The following is a 23,271-nucleotide window of genomic DNA, read 5'->3' on the forward strand; positions in this document are numbered from 1 at the left end:
ATGACTTTAGAATTTAAGAGAGTCTGTTCTAACCCTTCAGAAGGTAAAAGAGTGAGAGGGTCAACTTTTCTAGCTCAATTACATAATTCAAGAGACAAGTCTCAGTAGAGTATGCTCAAATTTCTAATAAACTATCAATACCCAAATTGACCCAGGGATACCACTACTATATCTATAATCCAAAAAGATAAAAGTAAGAGGAAAAATGGAAAAGTATACATAAACCAAAATATTTATAGCAGCTCTTTTTATCATAGCAAAAAATTATAAATTGTAAGAGGGAGTACTTATTGATTAGGGAAAGGCTAAACAAATCATGACTTTTGAATGTGATGGAATACTATTGTGTTGTAAGAAATTACAATGGGCATGGGTTCAAAAAAATCTGGGAAGACCTGTGGAAAATGATGCAAAGTGAATTGAGCAGAACCAAGAAAGCAATTTATAGAATAACATCAGTATTGTAACAATAATCAACTCTAAAAGACATGACAACTTTAATTAAGGACTAGTCACAATTCCAGGGAACTCATGATGAAACATGGTACCTATCTCTAAAAACGAGGTGTGATAGAATCAGAGGACAATTTGAGGCATACATTTTTTTTGGATTTGGCTGATGCAGTATATATATATTTTTTGCTTGACTATACATGTTTATAAGGGTTTTTTTTTCTTATTTTCTCAATGGTGGGAAGAAGAGTGTACAAAGCTAAGAATAAAACAGAATTTTAAGAATGCATTTGAGAAAAGCAGATGAGCAGATAATGGAATGCAAAGGTATCAGACCTACAGTCAGCTCTAAAACACCTGTGAGTGCTGCCCACATTAGATATAAGTGGGAATTTTTAAAAATAAAAATATAAAAGAATATAGATGTTAAGGGTGGTTTCCAAATCAATTAGTTGTCCACAGGGATTCTTTGGAATGGTTTAGTCAGCCTGATTTATATAGGAGCTTGACACCACTAGTCAAAAGGACAAACTAATTGCTACTCTGGTAGCCATGAAATAGTAAAATAGTCAGAGGAAGGTTGTAAGTTAAATTAGTAATCTTTATTATCCATTATGAAAGATTTTTGGAACAGCAAGATGAGAAATACACAGGAAGAGAGGTCATCAGTGGGTGGTTATATGCAATAAAATTATGGGAGTATAATTTTAAGAGGAAAGAATGAATACTCTATTTAGCATTTAAAGCCCTTTACAAGTTGGCTTTTTCTACCTTTCTAGTAATCTTACACCTTAACTTCCTCCATGTATTCCACAATCCAGCAACACTGGTCTTTTTTACACCATTCCTTACTCTCAACACTCAATCTACAAGGGAGGGGAAAGGGGGAAGACTGACTAAAACCTAAATATTTGAGGGAAAGGTAAGAGGAAAAGGAGAAAGGTTGGGATTAAAGGAGGAAGTCAAAATAAAGGGGAATACATAGATGTGATCATAACTGTGAATGTGAATAGGATGAACTCACCCACAGAGTGGAGGCAGATAGCAGAATGAATTAAAAACCAAAATCCTACCATATACTGTTGACACAGGTAGAAACACACAGGGTAAAGGTAAGAGGCTGGAGCAGAATCTATTGGGTTGCAATTGAGACAAAGAAGGCAGAAGTGGCAATCATGATCTCAGACAAAGTTAAAGTAAAAATAGATTTTATTAAAAGAGATAAGGAAGGAAATTATATCTTGATTAGAGGCAGCATAAATAATGAAGGAATATTGATACTTAATACATATGCACCAATGGTATAGCATCCAGATTTTTAAAGGATCTTAAGGAGGAAATAGTAAAACCATATCAGTGAAGGACCTCAACCTTCCCCTATAAGAATTAGATAAATCAAACCAAAAAAAAATAAATAAGAAAGGAGCAAGAGAAGTGAATGAAATATTAGAAAAATTAGAACTAATAGATATATGGAGAAAATTGAATAGGGATAAAAATGAATAAACCTTCTTTTCAGCAGCACATGGTACATATACAAAGATTGACCATGTACTAGGGCATAAAAACATTGCAAACAAATGTAGAAAAGCAGAAATAATAATTGCAAATTTTTCAGACCATAATGTGATAAAAATCATAATTAATAAGAGCTCATGGAGAGGAAATTTAAAAATTAATTGGAAACAGTCATATAATACTTCAAAATTGGTAGGTCAAAGAACAAATCATAGAAACAATTACTGATTTCAATGAGGAGAATAACAATAAGGAAGCAGCATATCAAAATCTATGGGATACAGTCAATGAAGTACTCAGGGGAAAATTTATATCCCTAAGTGCCTATATCAACAAAATAGAGATGGAGGAGAACAATGAATTGGGTTTGCAACTTAAAAGAAAACAAATTAGAAATCCCCAGGCAAAAATTAAATTGGAAATCCCAAAAATCAAAGGAAAGTAAAAGAAATAGTGAACTAATAAATAAGACTAGGAGCTGGTACTTTGAAAAAAAAACAATAAAATAGATAAACTACTGGTTAATCTAATAAAAAACGAAAGAAGAGAATCAAATTAACAGTATCAAAAATAAAAAGGGTGACCTCACTTCTAGTCAAGAGGAGACTTAGGTAATTATTAAGAACTATTTCCCCCAATTATATGCCAATAAGTATGTCAATATAGGTGAAATGGGTGAATATTTACAAAAATATGAATGGCCTAGATTAATAAAAGAGGAAAAAGAATACTTAAATAATCCCATTTTAGAAAAAAGAAATTGAACAAGCCATTAAGAAACTTCCTAAGAAAAAATCCCCAGGGCCAGATGGATTCACAAGTGAATTCTATCAAACTTTTAAAGAACAAATAATCCCAATAATACAAATTATTTGACAAAATAAGAAAAGGAATTTCAAATTCCTGTTATGACATAAATATGTTACTGATTCTAAAGCCAGGAAGACCAAAAACAGAGAAAGAAAACCATAGACCAATCTCATTAATGAACATAGATGCAAAATCTTAAATAAAATGCTAGCAAAAAGACTTCAAACAGTGATCACAAGGATTATTCACTATGACCAGGTGGGATTAATACCAGGAATGCAAAAATAGTTCAATATTAGGAAAACCATCCACATAATTGACCATATCAATAATCAAACCAACAGAAATCACATGATTATCTCAATACATGCAAAAAAAGCCTTTGATAAAATACAATACTCATTCCTATTGAAAACACTAGGAAGTATAGGAATAGAAAAAGAAAAGCCTTTCCTAAAAATAATAAACAGTATATATCTAAAACCATCAGCAAGCATCATCTGCAATGGGGACAAGTTAGAAACCTTCCCAATAAGATCAGGAGTGCATGAAGGATGCCCATTATCACTTCTATTATTTAATATTGTACTACAAATGCTAGCAATAGCAATTAGAGAAGAAAAAGAAATTTAAGGTATTAAAGCAGGCAATGAGGAAACTAAGCTATCACTCTTTGCAGGTGATATTATGGTGCACAAAGAATCCTAGAAAAACTAAAAAGCTAGTGGAAATAATTAACAACTTTAGCAAATTACAGGGTACAAAATACACCCACATAAATCATTAGCATTTCTATATATTTCCAACAAAACTTAGCAGCAAGAGTTAGAAAGAGAAACTTCATTTAAAATCATTCTAGACAATATAAAATATTTAGTAATCTATGTGCAAAGACAAACATAGGAATTTATATAAACACAACTACAGTACACTCTTCACACAATTAAAATTAGATCTAAATAACTGGAAAAACATTAATTTCTCATGGGTAGAACAAGCTAATATAATAAAAATGACAATCCTACTCAAATTAATTTATTTACTCAGTGCCATACCTATCAAAATATCAAAAAACTTTTTTTATAAAATTATAAAAAAATGATAACAATGTTCATCTGGAAGAACCAAAGATCAAGAATATAAAGGGAAATAATAAAAAAAACATTGTGAAGGATAGGGACCTAGCAGTACCAGATCTTAAATTGTACTATAAAGCAGTGGTCATCAAAATAAGATGGTACTAGCTAAGAGACAGAAGGGTGGATCAAAAGAATAGACTAGGGATAAATTATCTTGGAAAGCTAGTGTTCAATAAACCCAAAGATCCAAGCTCTTAGGACAAGAACTCACTCTTTGACAAAAACTGCTGGGAAAATTGGAAAAAAGTATGGGGAAAATCAGGTTTAGATCAATATCTCACACCTTGTACCAAGATAAATTCAAAATGGGTAAATGACTTAAACATAAAGAGTGAAATCATAAATAAATTAGTTGAACATAGAATAGTATACCTGTCTAATCTGTTGGAAAGGGAGGAATTTAAGACCAAGCAAGAGACAGAGAACATTACAAAATGTAAAATGAATTGTTTTGAATATATCAAATTAAAAAGTTTTTGTAAAAACTGAACCAATGCATCCAAAATTAGAAAGAAAGCAACCACCCAGGGAAAAAATTTTATAACAAAACTCTTTGACAAAGGTTTACTATCTCCAATATATAAGGAACTAAGTCAAATTCAGGCAAAAAATCAACTTATTCCCCAACTGACCAATAGTTGAGGGATATTGTAAATCTTGAAATTTCTCAGAGTTGTGAATGTTAAAATTTTCCACATTGAGGAATCCTCCATTGGAACAAATTCCCTACTGGGAAACATTCCCCATTTTGATGTGAGAACTTGCCAGGATCCGAAATGGGAGGACCTCAACTCCATCCGTACTTAAGACTGCTTTAGGGGAGAAAACTCCTTGCTAAACGATGAAAGTACTTGGGCCCATGCTTATAATAAGGCAAGGAGTTCTTTGAGCCATGCCTGTTTTTTAGAATTGATACAATGAGATGCTATGTACCTAAAAGGGTCAGGCAAGTTTTCTCTTAATGAGATTAGTTGACTCAGCTGTGTTTTCACTGGTTCAGACTTACTGAGGAGATTAGTCGACACAGCAGCATTTTTTCTGGTTCAGACTTACTGAGAAGATTAGTCGACTTAGCAGGATTTCAGATGGGCAGTCCTTTGGAAAACGTCTACAGTGATTGGTAGATGTAATGACTTAGGGGAGGTGACATAGGAGAAAAACCCCTATATAAGAAAAAGCAGAATCTCTTGAGGAAAAAAAAATCCTTTTGGAGGATCTCTGATGAGGATCGCTTGGGAAGAATCTCTTGAGAGAGGTTCTGGAGAAGGGAAGCTCTTGGAGGACAATCTCTAAGGAGGTCTCGCTGGAGCTCCTCTGAGGGGACTCTGTCCCTCTGGAGGCTCTGGAGAGAGACCCTTTGGAACAGTCTCTGGCTGGAAGGCTCTTTAAGGAGGACTCTGGCTGGAACTCTCTCTGGTGAAGTCAGCTGAGATGGAGCTGGCCTGGTGTCACTAGAATCCTTGCTTAGACAGACCTTGTGGTGAGTGTTAAAAGACTGACTGACTGATCTCTCTCTCTTAAGAATCAGGTCTAGGCCATGTTGGCTTAAGGCCCTTCATACTTATTTCCTTTTTCTCTCTTTCTCTCTTTTCTTTAATTCCACATTTGTATTAATTAAAATCTCTATAAAATCCAGTTGACTTGGGTATTTGAATAATTGGGAATATTTCCCTGGCGACCACCTTATATTTGATTTAAAAACCAAGACACTGTAGTGAAACATATTTTCTGTGGTCAAATTTACTCACCCTCTCTTATATCTATCACAATTTATACCTTCCACCATTTTAACTCACTACAGTTTACAACATCACTCTTTTAACTGTTACAGTTTAAGGCCTTCAACCATTTTAAATCTAACAATATGAATAGGCAGTTTTCACATGAAGAAATCAAAACTATCAATAATCACATGAAAAAATGTTCTAAATCCCTTTTGATTAGAAAAATGAAAATTAACACATGTAGCGCCTAGCAGACTGGTCAATATGGCAACAAAGGAAAGTGATAAATTTTTGGAAGGGATGTGGCAAAATCAAGACACTAATGCATTGCTCTTGTAGTTGTGAATTAATCTGACCATTCTGGAGGGCAATTTGGAATTATGTCCAAAGGACTTTAAAAGAATGCCTGCCCTTTGATCCAGTCATACCACTGCTGGGTTTCTACTCCAAAGAGATAAAGAAAAAGACATGTACAAAAATATTTATAGCAATCTATTTGTGGTGGCAAAAATTAGAAAAATGAGGGGATATCCATCAATCTGGGTATGATTGAACAAATTGTGGTATTTGATGGTGATAGAATACTATTGTGTTGAAAGGAATGATGAACTGGAGGAATTTCATGTGAACTAGAAAGACCTCCAGGAATTGATGCAAAGTGAAAGGAGCAGAACTAGGAGAACATTGTACAAAGAGACTTACACTGTGGCACACTTGAATGTAATAGACTTTTCTAGCAAAGCAATGATCCAGGACAATCCAGAGGAACTTACGAGAGAAAAAAAAATGTTATCCACATACAGAGAAAGAACTGTGGTAACAGAAACCCAGAAGAAAAACATGTGTTTGATCACATAGCTCTATTGGGATATGATTGGGGTTTTGATGTTAAAAGATCACTCTACTGCAAATATGAATAACATGGAAATAGGTTTTGAACAATGATATATGTATAACCCAGTAGAATGGTTCGTCAGCTCTGAGATGGGGGAGGGAAGAAAGGTGGGAAGAATCATGAATCATGTAACCATGGAAAAATATTCTAAATAAATAAATAAGTTTAAATCAATACTCAGTCTCCTGACTCCATGACTTTGGTTGTCTTGTATGCCTAAAATACTGATCTTCTTTGTCTTGGCTACCAGCTTTCTTCAAGACTCAGCTCAAACTCTACCTCCTGCAAGAGGTCACCTCCTCCTTCTTCCTGGAATAGACACACTGCCAACGCTTCCCTCTATACTTATCTTCCATTATATTGCATGTACCTTATATGTACATTTTTACTTACATATTGTCTTTTCCCATTGGAATGAGAACTTCTTGAGAGCCAGAATTACATTTTCCTTTATAATACATAAGTACATTAACTTACCAATAAATAATTGCTAAGTCTTTGTTTGACTGACTGACTGCTATCACCCAGGTGGGACTTTGCAGGAGGAAGGAAGGGCCTTACTTAAGGAATATTCACCATTTAATCAAAAGAAATTAGGTACCAACATGTCCTTGTGTCCTGCCATCATCAATCCAACTTTCACCTCCATTTTCTACCATCTACATGGCTTGATTGGTCTTTTGAAAGACTTGACTATTTGTACTGAATATGTATCTGTATCAATTTGCCTAGTTATAAAATATGCACATGTGGTTTTAGTTAAGTTCCATCATTTCCCCCCCCACCCATAAATGGAAGCGCATGTGGGAATATAAATTTGTAATCTATATAAATTATATATGTGTGTGTGTGTGTGTGTGTGTGTATAAAATATAAATTTGTCATCTTCTCTGTCTTATCCCAGAAATCTATAGGGATATAAGTCAGGTCTGCTTCCATACATAATGAGGCAACTACTTTCTTTAAAACTTTTAAATGTAAAATTCTTTAAAAAACAATTCCAGTTACCTGGAAATGGTGATGCATATGTGATATTTTTTTATCCTAACTGCATGAGGGCACATGAGAAAATAGCCACTCTCATATTGAACCTGACTGATGATGGAGGGAAGATGATAATGTATTATGCCTCATCCAGGCTATAAGAAGTCCTGCAGCCAAGTGAGGATTCAGAAATTCTCCTCTAACTAGAGAAAAACCTCCAGGCCAAGTTCTTAAAGAATGTATGGAAGGGAGGAGGAAGAGAAGGTAAAAGGAAGTAAACCTCAACTCCCTCTAAATTGTAAGTTACATAGTTAACACAAAATAAGGACACAAATGTGAATGAGTTTATTTAAAATTTCAACAGAAAATGAAGTAACTTTTGCCTCTAAATATTGTCTATTTCATTATCTTTATACTCATTACTCTGTTTTTACCTTCTCTGTCTCATCCCAGAAATCTATAGGCATATAAGTGAGGTCTGCTTCCATACATAATGTCTTTCACATCCATCACCCTCTTTCCACTCATAGCCACCATCCTAGCTCAAACCCTTATTTCTTCTTGCTTGGACTATTGCAATAACCTCCTAATTGGTCCCACTGCTGCCAATTTTTTTTCCTCTCTAATTCATCCCTCATAAAGCTGTCAAAATAATCTTCTCAAAACACAGTACTGATAATGTCATTCCTTTGCTCAAGAATCTTTAGTATCTCCCTACTGCTTTTTTGCTATAATACAAATTCCATAGATCATTATTTCACGTCCCACATAACCTGACTCCAGATTGTCTTTCTAGACTTATTTCAAGTTATTTCCTTCAGTGCAGCCCATGTTATCATCCAACTGTCCTATTTAACTTGAAATAGTTTTCTCCATGCCCGACATGCACTCTCCCTTCCTATAGATTGTAATCCCTGGCTTCAAAACTAACATATCCTTGATTCTCTCTGCCCCAAATATAAGTATTTTCTTCTGTCTCATGATCTCGTATTAGGTATTTGTTTAAGTGTTGAATTTTGTCTTTGTGTCCTAGTGTCTACTATATCCCCCTTCACTTATGTAATAACAGTGGTATGATTTCAAAAAAGAAAACAGAAGAAGCCAAATATCACATAATTTTTGGACCAGGGATTCTTAACCTAGAGCCCATGAACTTGGTTTTTTTTTTTAATAACTATATTTCAACATTGTTTTCCTTTCTAATTTTACACATTTTATTTTATAATTTTAAAACATGCTTCTGTAAGGGTAAAATTTAGGGGTTATAGACTGAATATATTATACTACTGGTTGCCGGAGATTAATTCAATCCCAATAAAAATACTCAAGTCAGTTTGGGAATTTTATGGTGGTTTAATTACAATAGAGGGAAGAAATTAAGAAGAGAGAGAGAGAAAAGGGTATAAGATTTCTCAGGCCTGGCCTAAGCCAAAGGAAGTTCAGAGAACTCAGCCACGAGGCCTCCTCAGAAGATTTAAAACTAGCTCAGCTTCCAGCCATGAGGTCTACTCCAAGATGAGGGGCCTCCTAAGAGGATAGTGCTTTTAGGAGGTAAAGGAAAAAGGAATCATCCTAAATTACTCACCCAGGTCACTCAGGGAAGACACCTCACCTAACCCATGCTACTGAGCTTCTCCAGTCCCTAAAAAGCAAGCCTCAAATGTCAACTGCCAAAATGCCAAACGGCACCCAGCACTCCTCATGCTGCCAACAGAGACCAATGTCTTTGCAAGTGAGTGTGAGAACAAGAGCCACATCTCCGCAAGAGAGCCCAGAGAGAGGAAATGACGTGAAGTATATAGACCATTTTTACATCACTTCCTACATCTCATAGGTACCAATGGAAGCTTAAGCTTGACTTAGGACAGCCCAGGGCGTCTGTCAGTTGTTTCTTATTTATCACTTGCTAGCACGTGTCTGTCATAGGCCATCCTCCTCAACACTTAATCCTTAAGTCAGAGTGTGTACATTCCTGGTTGCTAGACTAAGCAGGGTGGAGTAAATCTAAAATTCACAGTTATGAAAAATGCTCATAGATTTCAACAGACTAACAATGAAGAGTCCATGACAATAACAAGAATAGCAACTCCTGTTTTAAACTGTCCACAAAAACTAGATATTAGTGTTCTAAATATGAGACCAATGAGTTGATAATAAGTTGTCAATATAGGCATTCTTGTTAAAAATGATACTCAGAAACAAAGAGAAGTTACAGCTAAAAAGGAAGGTAGTTCTCATAGACTCTCCCTGGAGAGGCAAAATAATTGGAAGTATTGGTTTTATAGTGCATCAAAGAGTAACATGAAATGCCATTACATGGAAAATTTTGTCATCATGCATTATGCTGTTTGTTATAAGTATTTTCAAGAAACCTACCAAAATTTTACTTTAAATGACATCAACTGTGCCAAGCAGTGAGCTAAGCAACAATAGAGATAAAAAATTAAATACAATACTACCAGCCCTTAAGAAACATACATTTTTAAATCTGCTTAAGGGGATGAAGAAGTAAAGGAATTTTACAAAGAACTCAATAAGAACCTTCAAATAAAATCAACATATGTTTTAACTTTACTACAATCTAATAGTTGGGGGAAATAGTATACACATACACAGAAACATAGTTTAAAAAATAAAAAGTTTAAGGCTTAGAGACTATAAAGCCTCAAAAATCTGTACATCATAAATACTTGAAAAGAGGTGCCAGATATGAGAAATACTACATAATGTCATTTTAAAATGAAGTTGATTATATATTAAGATATTTTTTTTAAGATTCCATGCATGTGGAAGTAATTTTCTTATCAACTGTCTGTAAAACCAGATCACCAAAATCTTAGATTAAAAATAAAAATCAACATCAAAATAGAAGAATTAAAATTACATGAAATATAGGGTACAAATGAAGTCAGCCCAACCTGACCTATTTAAATGGGTTGCTAATATAGGGAAACGGGGAAAGGATAAAAGAACAAACATAGACATAAATTAATGTCATTTCTTAGGTAATATAAATTAATCACTACAGCAAGAAGACCAAAAGAGTCTAGTATTTCACCACTAGATTTATAAACTGAGGTCCAATATGATTATGTAGCAATTATTTTCTTTGAAGACTAAGATTGGGAGGCAATTTAGCATAAGACAAAGGGCATTAAACAGGAATTAAGAAACATATAAGTTAGTGTAGTTCCTACCACAACCTAGCTATATGACTGATTAAATTACCTAGTCTTTCTCAGTCTGAGGTGCCTAATCTTTAAAGAAATTTGGAAGTAAAGTAGGCGATCTATAGGGTCCCTTCCAGGTTTAAATTTATATTACTAGTTATATTAAGACTAGAGGTCAAAAAGGTAAGCTGATTTGCCCAAGAGGACACAGGTAACATGCAATGGAGTTGAGATTTGTATGGATCGACCAAGTCTAACAATCTTTTTCTGCACCATGATAAATAAGGCCACTTTGCTCCAGTCAAATTAAATAGTACTTGATTAATCAGGGTTGCTATGATACACAGTATTATCCCTTTCCTCCAACTAGTCAATTGTTTCATTTTCAGAAATTTAGATGCAGCTAGACTGCTTTCCAAATAGTGAGTTTTTATCCCAAAAACTTAGTTCTTTGCATTTGTCAAATATGAAGGTATTATATTAATCTACTACTGTGTATTGTATACCTACTCTATTCCACTGATTCACCATTCTATTTCTTAGCAAGTACCAGATAGTTTTGGTAATTACTACCTTAGAATACAGTTTAGGATCTGGTACTACTAGATATCCTTAGTGACTTTTTTATTAATTCCTTTTATATTTTTTACCTTTTTCATCCAAATAAATATCTATATTATTTTTTCTAACTCAATAAATAATTTTTGGTAGCTTAATAGAAGTGGCACTGAATAAATAGATTACTTTAGACAATCCAGTATATAATTTCAAGAAAAAAAATTGTATTCCCATTTACAAAACTAAAAGTAAGGATATTTGTACTTTTTTGTAATAGTGGGAAAAACATTCCTATACCTTTTTGCTTCTCCCTTAGGACCCTTCTTCCTTTCTTCCAGCTTTGGTATCTAGACAGAAAGGAAAGAGAGAAACTAAGAAACTGAAAGTTTAATCAATTTAGTATATTTTGTTTTCAATTTTCCTAAGAAAGGATTATTCTAAGATATAGTCATATCCCTCATAAAATTGTCCCAACTAATTTTTTCTATTTTTTAAACCTTACCTTCAATCTTAGAATCAATACTTTTTATTAGTTCCAAAGAAGAAGAGTAATAAGGGCTAGGTTGAGAAGGTCAATTGACTTGCCCAGAGTCATACAAGTAGGAGGTATTTGAAGCCAAATTTAATCTCAGGACATCCTTTCTCCATGCCTGCTTCTCTATCCACTGAGCTACCAAGCTGCCTAACTGCCACGGTCAGGGTCCAGCCTCACCTGCGACTCCAGGGTTCCTGACAGGTGGCGATCAGTCAAAATAAATAAAATAAAATAAATAACAAATGGAAGACAGCTTAATCATTACAGCCATAGAATTGCTTTGCATCTTAGCTGCTCTGACATTCCCAGGCCTGGGATTTATTTTTATACCCATTTTCTTGGCATGCAGGTATACAAAATCAAAGAGAGATAATTGGAAAAGTGATACATTAACTTCTAGCAAATCACTTGATTAACATTCTATATTTTTGTATTGTGATTACAGACAGAATACAAGATAAATTATTTCATCACAGGTGGCTTACTAGGGAGTTTGAGTTACTGATTTGTATAATTGAGTCCCTGAGGCATATTGAAGCTTAGTGTACCTGTACTGTACATATTGTATGGGCCTCAATGATTGACTTGTGTGCTGGCTTCATGAGAAAGTTTTGGGCTTGGCCTGTAGCTGCAGTTTTGCTGGGAATTATGTACCTAAGTAAAAGTTAACCCATGATAGTCTTTTGGGATTGTATTTAAGGGTCTTATCTTTTGGTGATGTTTTGGGGAATAAGGGTACATGTGTTTTGCTCTTACATTATTTCTTTTGAGACTAGGGAGAATAATAAGCATGTCAATTCATAGGTAAGGAGCATTGATGAAAGAAGTCATGCAAGGGGGATAAAGTGGGTAGTCACATTTCACCAAAGATCACTCTGTGGTCTCCCCAGCTACCACACGTGACTCTGTAAAGGTGTCGTGGACTGATGGCCCCCAGCAAAAGCACTCAAATCATATCTAAAATGTTTTTTCTCCTTACTTAAGAGTCAACTACAGGAAATTAAGGCTGAAGACTGATAGTTCTTCTGAAATAGGTGATAAAGGGAAATGAACTGTTTAGTTTAAAAAAGAGAAAAGCAATTATAAATATTTTAAAGAAATGGCATATTTCTTCCTAGAGCCAAAGGTTTACTCTCAAGTTTCTTTTTATACTTTCTCAAAAGCAAAATGACTGGTATTAACAAATATTTTATTCAATATAATTTTTAATCTAATGATGAACTGCTAAAAAAATATTTGTTAGAATTAGACAATAGTCTCAGGGATCCATTCATGCCAGTTCTCAAACATTGTCTTTTGAGAATGAGTTAAAGCAGAACAATTTTTCCCAATGTAAGTCAATACTTTCTACCTCAGAAGAATATCAAGATTTCCTTTATATGAATACTGAGAGTAGAGGAGAAGGAGGAATGGGCTGTGTCAGTTTTAGATTTTCTCCACCTTGATTAGTCTTTAAAATCCTAGCAACCAGGAATGTCTACACCCCTACTTAAGAATTAAGTGTTGAGGAGGATGGCCTATGACAGACATGTGCTAGCAAGTGACAAATAAAAAACAACTGACAGACCCCCTGAGCTGTCCTAAGTCAAGCTTAAGCAACCATTGGTAGATGTGAGATGCAGGAAGTGATGTAAAGAACGGTCTATATATTTCATGTCACTTCCTCTCTCCAGGCTCTCTTGTGGAGACTTGGCTCTCTCTCTCTCTGGCTCATGTGGCTCGTGGCAGCGTGTTTGGCATCCTGGCAGTTTGGCGTTTGCAGCTTGCCAGTGAGGTGACCGGGAGAAGCTCTGTAGCATGGGTTAGGTGAGGCATATTCACTGAGTGACGTGGGTGAGTGGTTAGGATAATTATCCTTTCCTTTACCTCCTAAAAGCCCTATCCTCTTAGGAGGCCCCTCATCTCAGAGTAGATCTAGTGGCTAGAAGTCCGAGCTAGTTTTAATCTTCTGAGGAGGCCTTGTGGCTTGTGCTAGGCCAGAGAAAAACGTATACCCTTTTCTCTCTCTTCTTCTTAATTCCTTCCTTCTATTGTAACTAAACCACCATAAAAATCCCAAACTGACTTGAGTATTTTATTGTAATTGAATTAATCCCTGGAGACCACTAGTATTCAGTCAATAAGAAAAGGGGGAAAAAACCTGTTAGTAAATGGGTTATGATTATATCAGGTACAAACAGTTTGTTTTGCTGCCCTACATGGTGTTGTGTGAAAATATATAGTTAGCAAATGTTTGAGTTGTTGTTTTTAGTTCTTTCCGTTTCCAAAGCATGAATATAACTCATGGATCATCTAGTGAGCAGTTTAAAACAAACAAACAAACAAAAACCAATTTATCAGCTCAACCTCTCCTCCTAGTTGTAAGGGGTAAAATTTAGGGGTTATTGACTGAATATATCATACTAGTGGTAGATGTGAGATGCAAGAAGTGATGTAAAGAACGGTCTATATATCAAAAGCGAAGATTGCTGAATGAAAAATTCTCATTCTTAAACTATTTCAATTCCTATGATTTTCAATTTAGTCACTTCATTCACTGCTTCCCAAGTCTTATCTTCATTCTCCAGTTGTATCATCCAAATGTTGTAATCCCTTTCTTCACACTTATTTTCCCTGACATGGAAACTCCCTGTATTGATGATAATCTTAAACCCTTTATTCTAGGGCTTTAGTGGATGACCTTCTGGAGTTGCTACAACCCCAAAAAGTAACCATCTAGTTGCTACCCTTAATACAAAGTTGCTCACTTGAATTAACCGGATTGATCTCTATTAGTAAATGTACATTTCCACAAAGGATTCACACTACAAGCCTTTCTAGCTGAGTAAGATGTACCAGCTCTTATTGGCTTGGGAAAAACATTAAATTTTCAGTATGAGTATTTACACCTTGGGAATCCACAAATCTTAAAATCTGAATTTGGTTTATTATTACTTATTGTCTAAGAAAGTAGCAGAGAAAATGTCAATAATGCCAGTTAAATTAGAAAGTGTGATGTGGATGGGAATAATCTAAAAAGTATCCCAAAAAGATCAGGGGTGAAGCAATGATGCCCATGATCATCACATATAAGAGAAAAAGAAAGAAATTAGAACTGGTGATGAGGAAACTAAACTATCACTTGTTTCAGATAATATGACTATATTTATAGAATCCTAGAGAATCAAATAAACAAACTAGTTGAAATAATTAACATTAGCAAAATTACAGGATACAAAATAAACCCACATAAATCATTATTACTGCATATTATCAAAGTCCAGTAGCAATAAATAGAAAGAAAAATTCCATTTAAAATAAATCTAGACAATATAAAATACCTGGGAGTCTACCAGCACAGACTACCAACACAAACTTAGAAACTACATAAACACAATTCCAAAATACTTTTCCCACAAATATAGTCATATCCAAGCAATTAAAAACTGTTAATTGCTCATATGTAGGCTAAATTAATATGATAAAAATGACAACCCTTCCTTAATTAACTTACTTATTCAGTGCCATGCTGATCAAACTATCAAAATTTTATTTTATAAAGCTAGAAAAATAATAAAATTCATCTGGGAGAACAAGAGGTCAGGGATATGAAGGGAATTAATGGGGTAATGGGAAGGGAAGGAGGGAGATCTAACCTCATCAGATTTCAAACTGTGCTAAAAAGTGGTAGTCGTCAAAACAATCTGGTACTGACTGGCCGAAAAATAAAATGGATAAATGGAATAGATTAAGTGCCTAATACAGCAGTGGTAAATGACCACAGTAATCTAGTGCTTGATAAATCCAAAGATCCCAGAATTTGGGACAACAACTCACTATTTTGCAAAATCTGCTAGGAAAAATGGAAAATAGCATAGCAAAAACAAGATATAGACCAACATGTCACATTATATACCAAAATAAGTAAAAATGGGTATATGATTTAGATATAAAGAGTGATACCATAAGCAAATTGGGAAGCATAGAAAATGTTCCATCTCAGATCTATGGATAAGGAAAGAATTTATGACTAAGCAAGAGATAGAAAGCATTCTGAAATGTAAAATAGATCATTTTGATTATATTAAACTTTAAAAGTTTTGTATGAACAAAATCAATACAATTAAGATTAGCAAAAAAATGGAGTGAAATGTTTACACCAAGTTTATCTGATAAAGGCTTCATTTCCCAAATATATACAGAACTGAATCAAATCTATATAAATACAAGTTGTTATCCAATTAATAAATGGTCAAAGGACATGAACAGGTTGTTTTCAGATGAAGAAATGAAAGTTAATCATATGAAAAGTGTTTAAATCATTCTTGATTAGAGAAATTCACATTAAAACAACTCTAAGGTACCACCTCACACCTCTCAGATTGGTTAATATGGCAGAAAAGGAAAATGATAAATGTTGGAGGGGATGCAGGAAAATTGGGAAAGTAATGCACTGTCAGCAGAATTGTGAAATAATATAACTGGTCTGGAGAATTATGCCCAAAGGGCTACAAAATTGTGCATACCCTTTAATCCAGTAATATCACTACTAGGTCTGCATCCTAAAGAGATTAAAAGGGGGAAGGGAAAGGATCAATTTATACAATAATATTTATAGCAGTTCTTTTTGTGGTAGCAAAGAATTGGAAACTGAAGGTCTATCTCTCAATTGGAAAATGTCTGAACAAGTTGTTGTACATAATTGTAATGGAATACTATAGAGTAAAAGAAATAACAAGGAGGACGAGTTCAGAAGAACCTGGAAAGACCTACATAAATGATACCAAGTTAAGTGAGCAGAACTAGAATGCTGTACGCAGAAATAGCAATTTGTACAATGGTCAACTATGAATGGCTTAACTATTCTCAGCAGTGCAATGATCCAAGACAATTCCAAAGGACTCAGGATGAAAAATGCTATCCGTCTCGAGAAAGAACTGATGAGAGTCTGACTGCAGATCAGAACATACTATTTTCCTCTTTCTTGTTTTATATGAGTCTTCTTCCAAAGCTTGACCAACATGGAAATGTGTTTTTCATGATCACTCAAGTTTAACCAAATCAAGTTACCTGACATCTCAGTGAAGGGAAAAAGGAGAGAGTGAGGAAGAGAATTTAGATCTCAAAATTTTGGAAAATGAATGCTGAAAATTGTTATTATACATAATTGAGAAAAATATATTAAATATTTTTAAAATTAATTAAATAACAATGTTCCATGCATACATTTTTGAAAACCAGAATAATCATTTATTAGTACATCATTGGACCTACCTCAGTTTGTGTAACCTTTTTGCAACAATGAGGCATCAAAGGGTGACTTCAGGTGGTAATTTTTTTTTTCAGAGGATGTTAAAGAACCTTAGAGATGGTTTAATTTAATGCAACTTTTTGGGAGGAAAGGGAATTCAGGTAGTGTGTACTCCATGCTAGGCACTGTAGTATATCCTTTATAAATATCACATCTGATCCACAACTTTTGTTTTAGCAACTTATTTTCATCAATTTATACAAAACTTAGTTTTAGAGGATTGTCTAAGGGGACTGAGAAATGAATTACTTTGCCCAGGGTAATACAACTAATATATGTCAGAGGAAGAATTTGAACCCATGTCTTCCTGCCTCTAAGGCAGGAACTAACTTTAACTACTATGTCAAGTTGCTTCTCTTCCTCTATTCATTATTTTCCCATCCATTTCCAGCCTAAATCAAATTTGTTCTGATATGCATTAACCTCTCTGGGCTTGCCCCATGGTATTTGATGAAATTATTTTTTTTCACTAAATACTTTTCCACACTCTCATAATTTATCTCATCCCAAACTTCCTTCTGACCATTTACACAATATCAGTACAGCTGGTGCTTTACAACATTTCCATCTGCAGCTCCTCTTGAGAGCAGCTTTCCTGTATCTCTCAGCTCCATCAATTCTCCTCCTCTTTCCAAATCTCTTCTCAAAATACATCTTTTCTCCTCTTGCCAATACTTCTAATTTTTTCTCATAGCCTAATAATTAAATTCTTGCATTGATTAACCATATGTCTTTAAACTATTCCTTTTTATTTTTTTTAACTTAGTATGAAAAAACCAGGCACATGCCTGTACTAATCTATTATGAGCATGGCATTCAGGGCCATAATAATATAAGGAGGAATCTGCATGGGTGCCTCTTTCCACCCCTGGAGGAGAGAAACTGTACCAAAAAGGAATAGCTCTCCAGGGTAAGTGATTTCTTTTTTTTTCCTACAAGAAGCAGCCAGTGACCCCTGGAGACACACACATAAACACACCACTAAAGGTGAACTTAACGGCTTGGTTAAAAATAGATAACTGTGAAGATAAAATCATTAGCAGCATATATACACAGCTTATAAATTACACATTAACACATATGTGAGATAAACTGAAAAGCTTTTTCTGCCAAGGCCTGGAGACTGAGATTTGTGTTTCCCCTATAAAAGTCAATCATGCCATTAACACTTTCTGGGAACAGCCCCCGGAGCTGGGATCTTCACAGAGCTCCTGGGAAAAGGAACCATCTCAACAGGATCCCCCTATCAGATAAACCAAGTCTTCCTACCTATGCACACAATGAACACATAACAACAATCATAGCAAATAGAACATTTTAAGATTTACACTATTCACGGCATCATCTCATTTGCTCTGCAGAATAGCCCTGTGAGTTAGGTGCTATGATCATCTCCATTTTGTATATGGGAAAACTGAAACAGTAAATGACTTACCCCAAATCCCCGAGCTAGTAAATGTCAGGAACGGGGTTTTAACTCAAGGTCTTATTGACTCTGAGTCCAGAGCTCCATTCTCATAGCCACCCAGCCGCTTCCTTGCCATGAGGATCATTGTTAGAATTGCTATTGATCTCTTATCCTAGATGAGTTCACTCTAGCAAGTTACCTACCAAAAACCACACAAGAACTAGTACGAAGGGTGTCCTCTGAGAAAAGAGGGCTCAGACAGAAAGTAGGCTAGGCATGGGACAACAAGAGGAAGAGATAAACCAATGGACAGTCCTCGGGCTCTATTGGTATTCATGTAATGTCAAGAGATCATGAGGAAGGCTCCAAGCCCATTTGCAGATGCTCTGCACAAGATTTATGGAAAATTCTAGAACAAGGCATAGATGTGTTGTGATCTGCCCTGGTTAAGGGAGTGCATGCATGAGGACATCTCAGAACTATCGAAGTAGAGCAGTAAGTGTAGTATGGAGAGGCAAAGACCAAGTGTCATGAGAGGAGAAGGGTGTTAATAAAAGGAGCATAGAGAAAGGTTTGATGGAGAAGTTTGTAAAGGAGTTCACTTTTAAAGACCAATTTGAACAACTCATTAGCTTTGGTTTCCCCAGCTATAAAATACAGATACTAATATCTGCATACCCTCACAGACTTGTTGTTAAGAAAGAATTTAGGGAATCATGATGCACTGTTTAGCTGCAAGGAACTATTACTCTTATTACATTGGGCAAATTTACATGAATCACTCAAATTCTGAGAGCAGTATGTATTAAAGGGCCAACCTCAAGTTCAGGAAGGCGCCAGCTCAATTCACACCTCTGGCAAATACTGGCTATGTGAACACAGGGAACTCACTCAAACTCCCCGTGCTCTGAACAACTCTTCTGTTTTAGATAAGGTCCTAACATGCATTGGTAGGGAATTTCTCAACCCAGAACTTCTCTGGAAATCACAAATCTAATCCTTGTCCCTTAACTAAATTTTTAATTCCAAATTTCAAGTTATAATTTTTCTCTTCCAAAAAAATTCTTTATCAGATTATTACATGTACTACCTTTGACTTACACATTTCATTTCCTTTTATTTATAAAAGCAAGACAAACAAGTTAAAAATGAACACTTAAGCAAAAGAAAAGTGGAAATTTGAGAGAAATGAAGAGATGCAATGAAGAACTGAACAACCCATTAAAAAAATCTCATAGCTCTTTAAAAGTTAGTACAGGGGGAAGCTGGGTAGCTCAGTGGATTGAGAGCCAGGCCTAGAGATGGGAGGTCCTGGATTCAAATCTGGCTTCAGATACTTCCTAGCTGGTGTGACCCTGGGCAAGTCACTTAACCCCCATTGCCTAGCCCTTGCTGTTCTTCTGCCAGTACACAGTATTGATTCCAAGATGGAAAGTAAGGGTTTTAAAAAAAAAGTTAGAACAAACCATACCTGAGACCACAGATAAAAGCCTTAAAATCACAGAGAGTTGAGAATGGAAAGGGTCATGCTCCAAGGCTTAATTATTGTATGACTGTGGGTAACTCGCTTACCTTTCAGCCTCAATTCCCTTATCTGCAAAATGGAGATTTTTAAAAATACAATTATACCACCTATGTCACAGGGATGTTGAGGAGAAAACATTTACAAACTTTAGTGTACTACTAATATTTGAGTTAAATTGATCTGTCATATAACAAAGAAAAGAGCCCAACAGTGCAAGAAGACTCATATATTTTGGTTGTTCTAAAACAATGAAGTCTGTATTCTTTTTCTTTTAAAAATGTACACGTCAATGCAATTTTTAATAATCATTTTCTGACATTCTGTGGTCCATGCTCTTTCCCTCTCTCCCACCTCTCTCCTTCCCCAAGATGGCAGGTAATGTGACATAGATTGCATATGTATTATCATATAATACATATATCTATGATCATTGCATTGTGAAAGAAGAAACTATAACCTTTTTCCAAAATAGTTTATCAGGTACCCATATATAATAATGCTTAATTTTTGTTCCTGTGTAATCTTTTATTTCCCTTCAAAAATTTACATTTCATTACGTATGTGTATCCTTGACTAATATGGCCATTATCTCTAATGGAATTTATTATAATCCATGATCTTCAATTAATCTTCCACAAAAGATCTGCCCCAATTTCTGGGGACTTTCTATTGGTCTTTTACAATTGAATAGTTTGCAGTCCAAGACTTGGACTTGCCCGTCTGTTATACCTCCCCATTACTCATGAATGACCCATTTTACTATGCAAATTATTGAGTTTCAGAATGATATGGATAACTGAGCCACAGGTTTGATAATCCCAGGCTGCTCTCTGAAACTGTCATTAGAGGAACTGAGGAAAGAAGGAATCTGTCTGTCAGTTTATTGCCATAGGAACAAAGCAGTGAAGAAATCCTTTCTATTAATGTGGACTCATTTATAGTCATAGTCACATTTTGGCACTAAGAGGTTAAGTTATTTGTCCAAGTTCCTACAATCAGAAGGTGTCAGAGGCAGGTTTTGAACCCAGATCTTTCTAACCTAGTTTCCTGTCCAGTCTCTACAGAACATACTGGTTCTCTATCTACCACATCATGCTACTTCTTACTGAAAAACTACTGGTGTTAAAAGAAAGTTTTTCAACATTATAAAGACAGACAACTCAAACCTTGAGATTCTTCATCAATGAAGTAGTCAACCCTGATTCCAGAGTTACCCCATGGAACCATGAGGAGGAGATAGAGCCAGTCTGGCTCTGGGGGCTGGGTCTAAAGAATACTCACTAGATTGTGAATGTTTGTTAAATGGACTTTATTTTTATTTTTCCTTCAGGTGAGGATGAGGGTAAACTGGAAGGAGAAAAAAAATGAATTGTTCATGGAGAAAATAAAGTTCAAAGGGGAAGAAAGGACTTTGATTGTGTTAGTGGTTATGGTTATGGTTGCTTCAGAGAATGACCAGACATCATTCAAAGTGCTTCTTAGATTGCCAAATGCAAACCAGCCTACTCTCATTCCTATTTAATTTGGGAACTGAATATATCATTCGATTTGGGAATAGGAAACACTTAACTGTCCTTATACAATATCTAAGATGTATGTAAAGATGAACTAAATTTATGGACTGTCTATTTAACTGTATATCCTAGATTTGATCAAAGGCATTCTTCATCCCATTAGTTTTTCTTGTGTAGATTGGATTAGCAAAACTTTTTTCAAGCATTTGTGAATTTCATTAAGGATGTTTTGTAGCATTCAGAGATTTAAAGAATCTACTTAATGTTTTTTGCAAATAGGAACATCTGGTAAACTTTATCTTCCAAAGGAAAAAACCTCTTCCATTTGAACTGTATCTTGGACAGCCTCCATTACAATGGCAAAATGCATCTCCATTTTCCACCTCATTTGTTATTTAAAGAGAAATCACTGAAAAAAAAATCATTGTGGTTGCATTTATCATCAAATGTTGGAAGAGCCATTATTTTTTATTTAGTTCTCTTGAGTCAAATATTTTTTTTACAGTTTAACAATAAATATCATAATCTACTTTCTAAACATTTTAGTCAGTTCTATTGTTGGCTATAGAAAATCATTTGCAAAAACCACCCCATCCCCTTCTCATAATTTCATATGATAACATAGTTACATATATTTAACAATCTTATAGATTTTATAGGGCAGGTAGATGGTGCAGTAGATAGAGTGCTAGTCCTAGAATCAGGAAGATTCATCTTCCCGAGTTCAAATATAGTCTCAGATACTTATTAGCTGTGTGACCCTGGGGCAAGTCACATAACCCTGTCTACCTCAGTTCCCTCATCTGGTAAAAGAGCTGGAGAAGGAAATAGCAAGTTATTCCAGGATCTTTGCCAAGAAAACTCCAAGTGGGATCATGGAGTCAGATACAAATGAACAATAGTAAGAAAAAGAATAGATTTTGTAAAAGGAGAACATATTCATGATAATCATTGATGTACTTACTTTTCAATGACCTGTGATTTTTTTCAATTTTTCAGTATTTCCTACTCCTTCAGATACCTTGAGAATCAGTTCTTCAAAAGTACCAAAATCACCACCAACACAGATTTCTTCTGTGTGTATTAGGTTTGTCCCAGTTGGTCTTCTCATAATCATTTTTATAATGATATTTTCACTTCCTAGCACACAAGGGGACTAAAGTGCTAAAGTGCTAAAGTTCATGTTTTCATTTATTTAATGTCTTTTTTCTATTTTCATTGATATATTTTCTTAGAATAGTTTCACATATTTCTATAGGCTCCTTTTTGTCACTACTGTTTGTTGTTCTTTTAAAAGTAGATGTTGCTTGTAATTTTCTGCCATCCTTCTCTTTATGGTTTTGTAAAGAATTTAAATTCTTTTCCAGTGTTTTTTATGGTCATATTGGTTTTTTCCATATCAAAAGTTTGGGGACCAAAACAGTTATTGGGTTCATTCATACTCATTATAGTGATTTTATATGTATAAATTTCTATGGAAAATGGTGATAGTTTAAAGAAAAACATTTTATTTGTCTATGCATAGAGACTAGGATTGTGATTTCATTGGTATCAAAAGAAAGTCCTAGATGAGAAAATTTTCTTTAGTAGTATAGGTTGAGACCATCTCTAATATTTCTTTTCTTATAGAGAGTTGCATAGAACACTGAGAGATCAAGGCATTTCCTTGAGATAACATAATCAACATATATCAACAGCCAGACTTGAATTCCAGGCTTCCTGGTTTATGTAATAGATCAGATCTGAGG

At 34.8% G+C, this 23,271-nt stretch overlaps 1 protein-coding gene across 3 annotated transcripts in view; it reads right to left on the reverse strand.

Moving 5' to 3' along the window:
* The window catches only part of IQCM (IQ motif containing M), a 524,263-nt gene that overhangs the window by 297,600 nt on the left and 203,392 nt on the right, over positions 1-23,271 (reverse strand). For all 3 annotated transcript variants that reach the window (XM_056802759.1, XM_007496247.2, XM_056802758.1), the window contains one exon: positions 11,549-11,598. In XM_056802759.1, coding sequence (XP_056658737.1) covers positions 11,549-11,598 — 50 coding nt within the window. The remainder of the gene's footprint in view (positions 1-11,548; positions 11,599-23,271) is intronic.

The sequence above is a fragment of the Monodelphis domestica genome, chromosome 6, assembly GCF_027887165.1.
Source record: "Monodelphis domestica isolate mMonDom1 chromosome 6, mMonDom1.pri, whole genome shotgun sequence".
Taxonomy (NCBI): Eukaryota; Metazoa; Chordata; class Mammalia; order Didelphimorphia; family Didelphidae; genus Monodelphis; species Monodelphis domestica.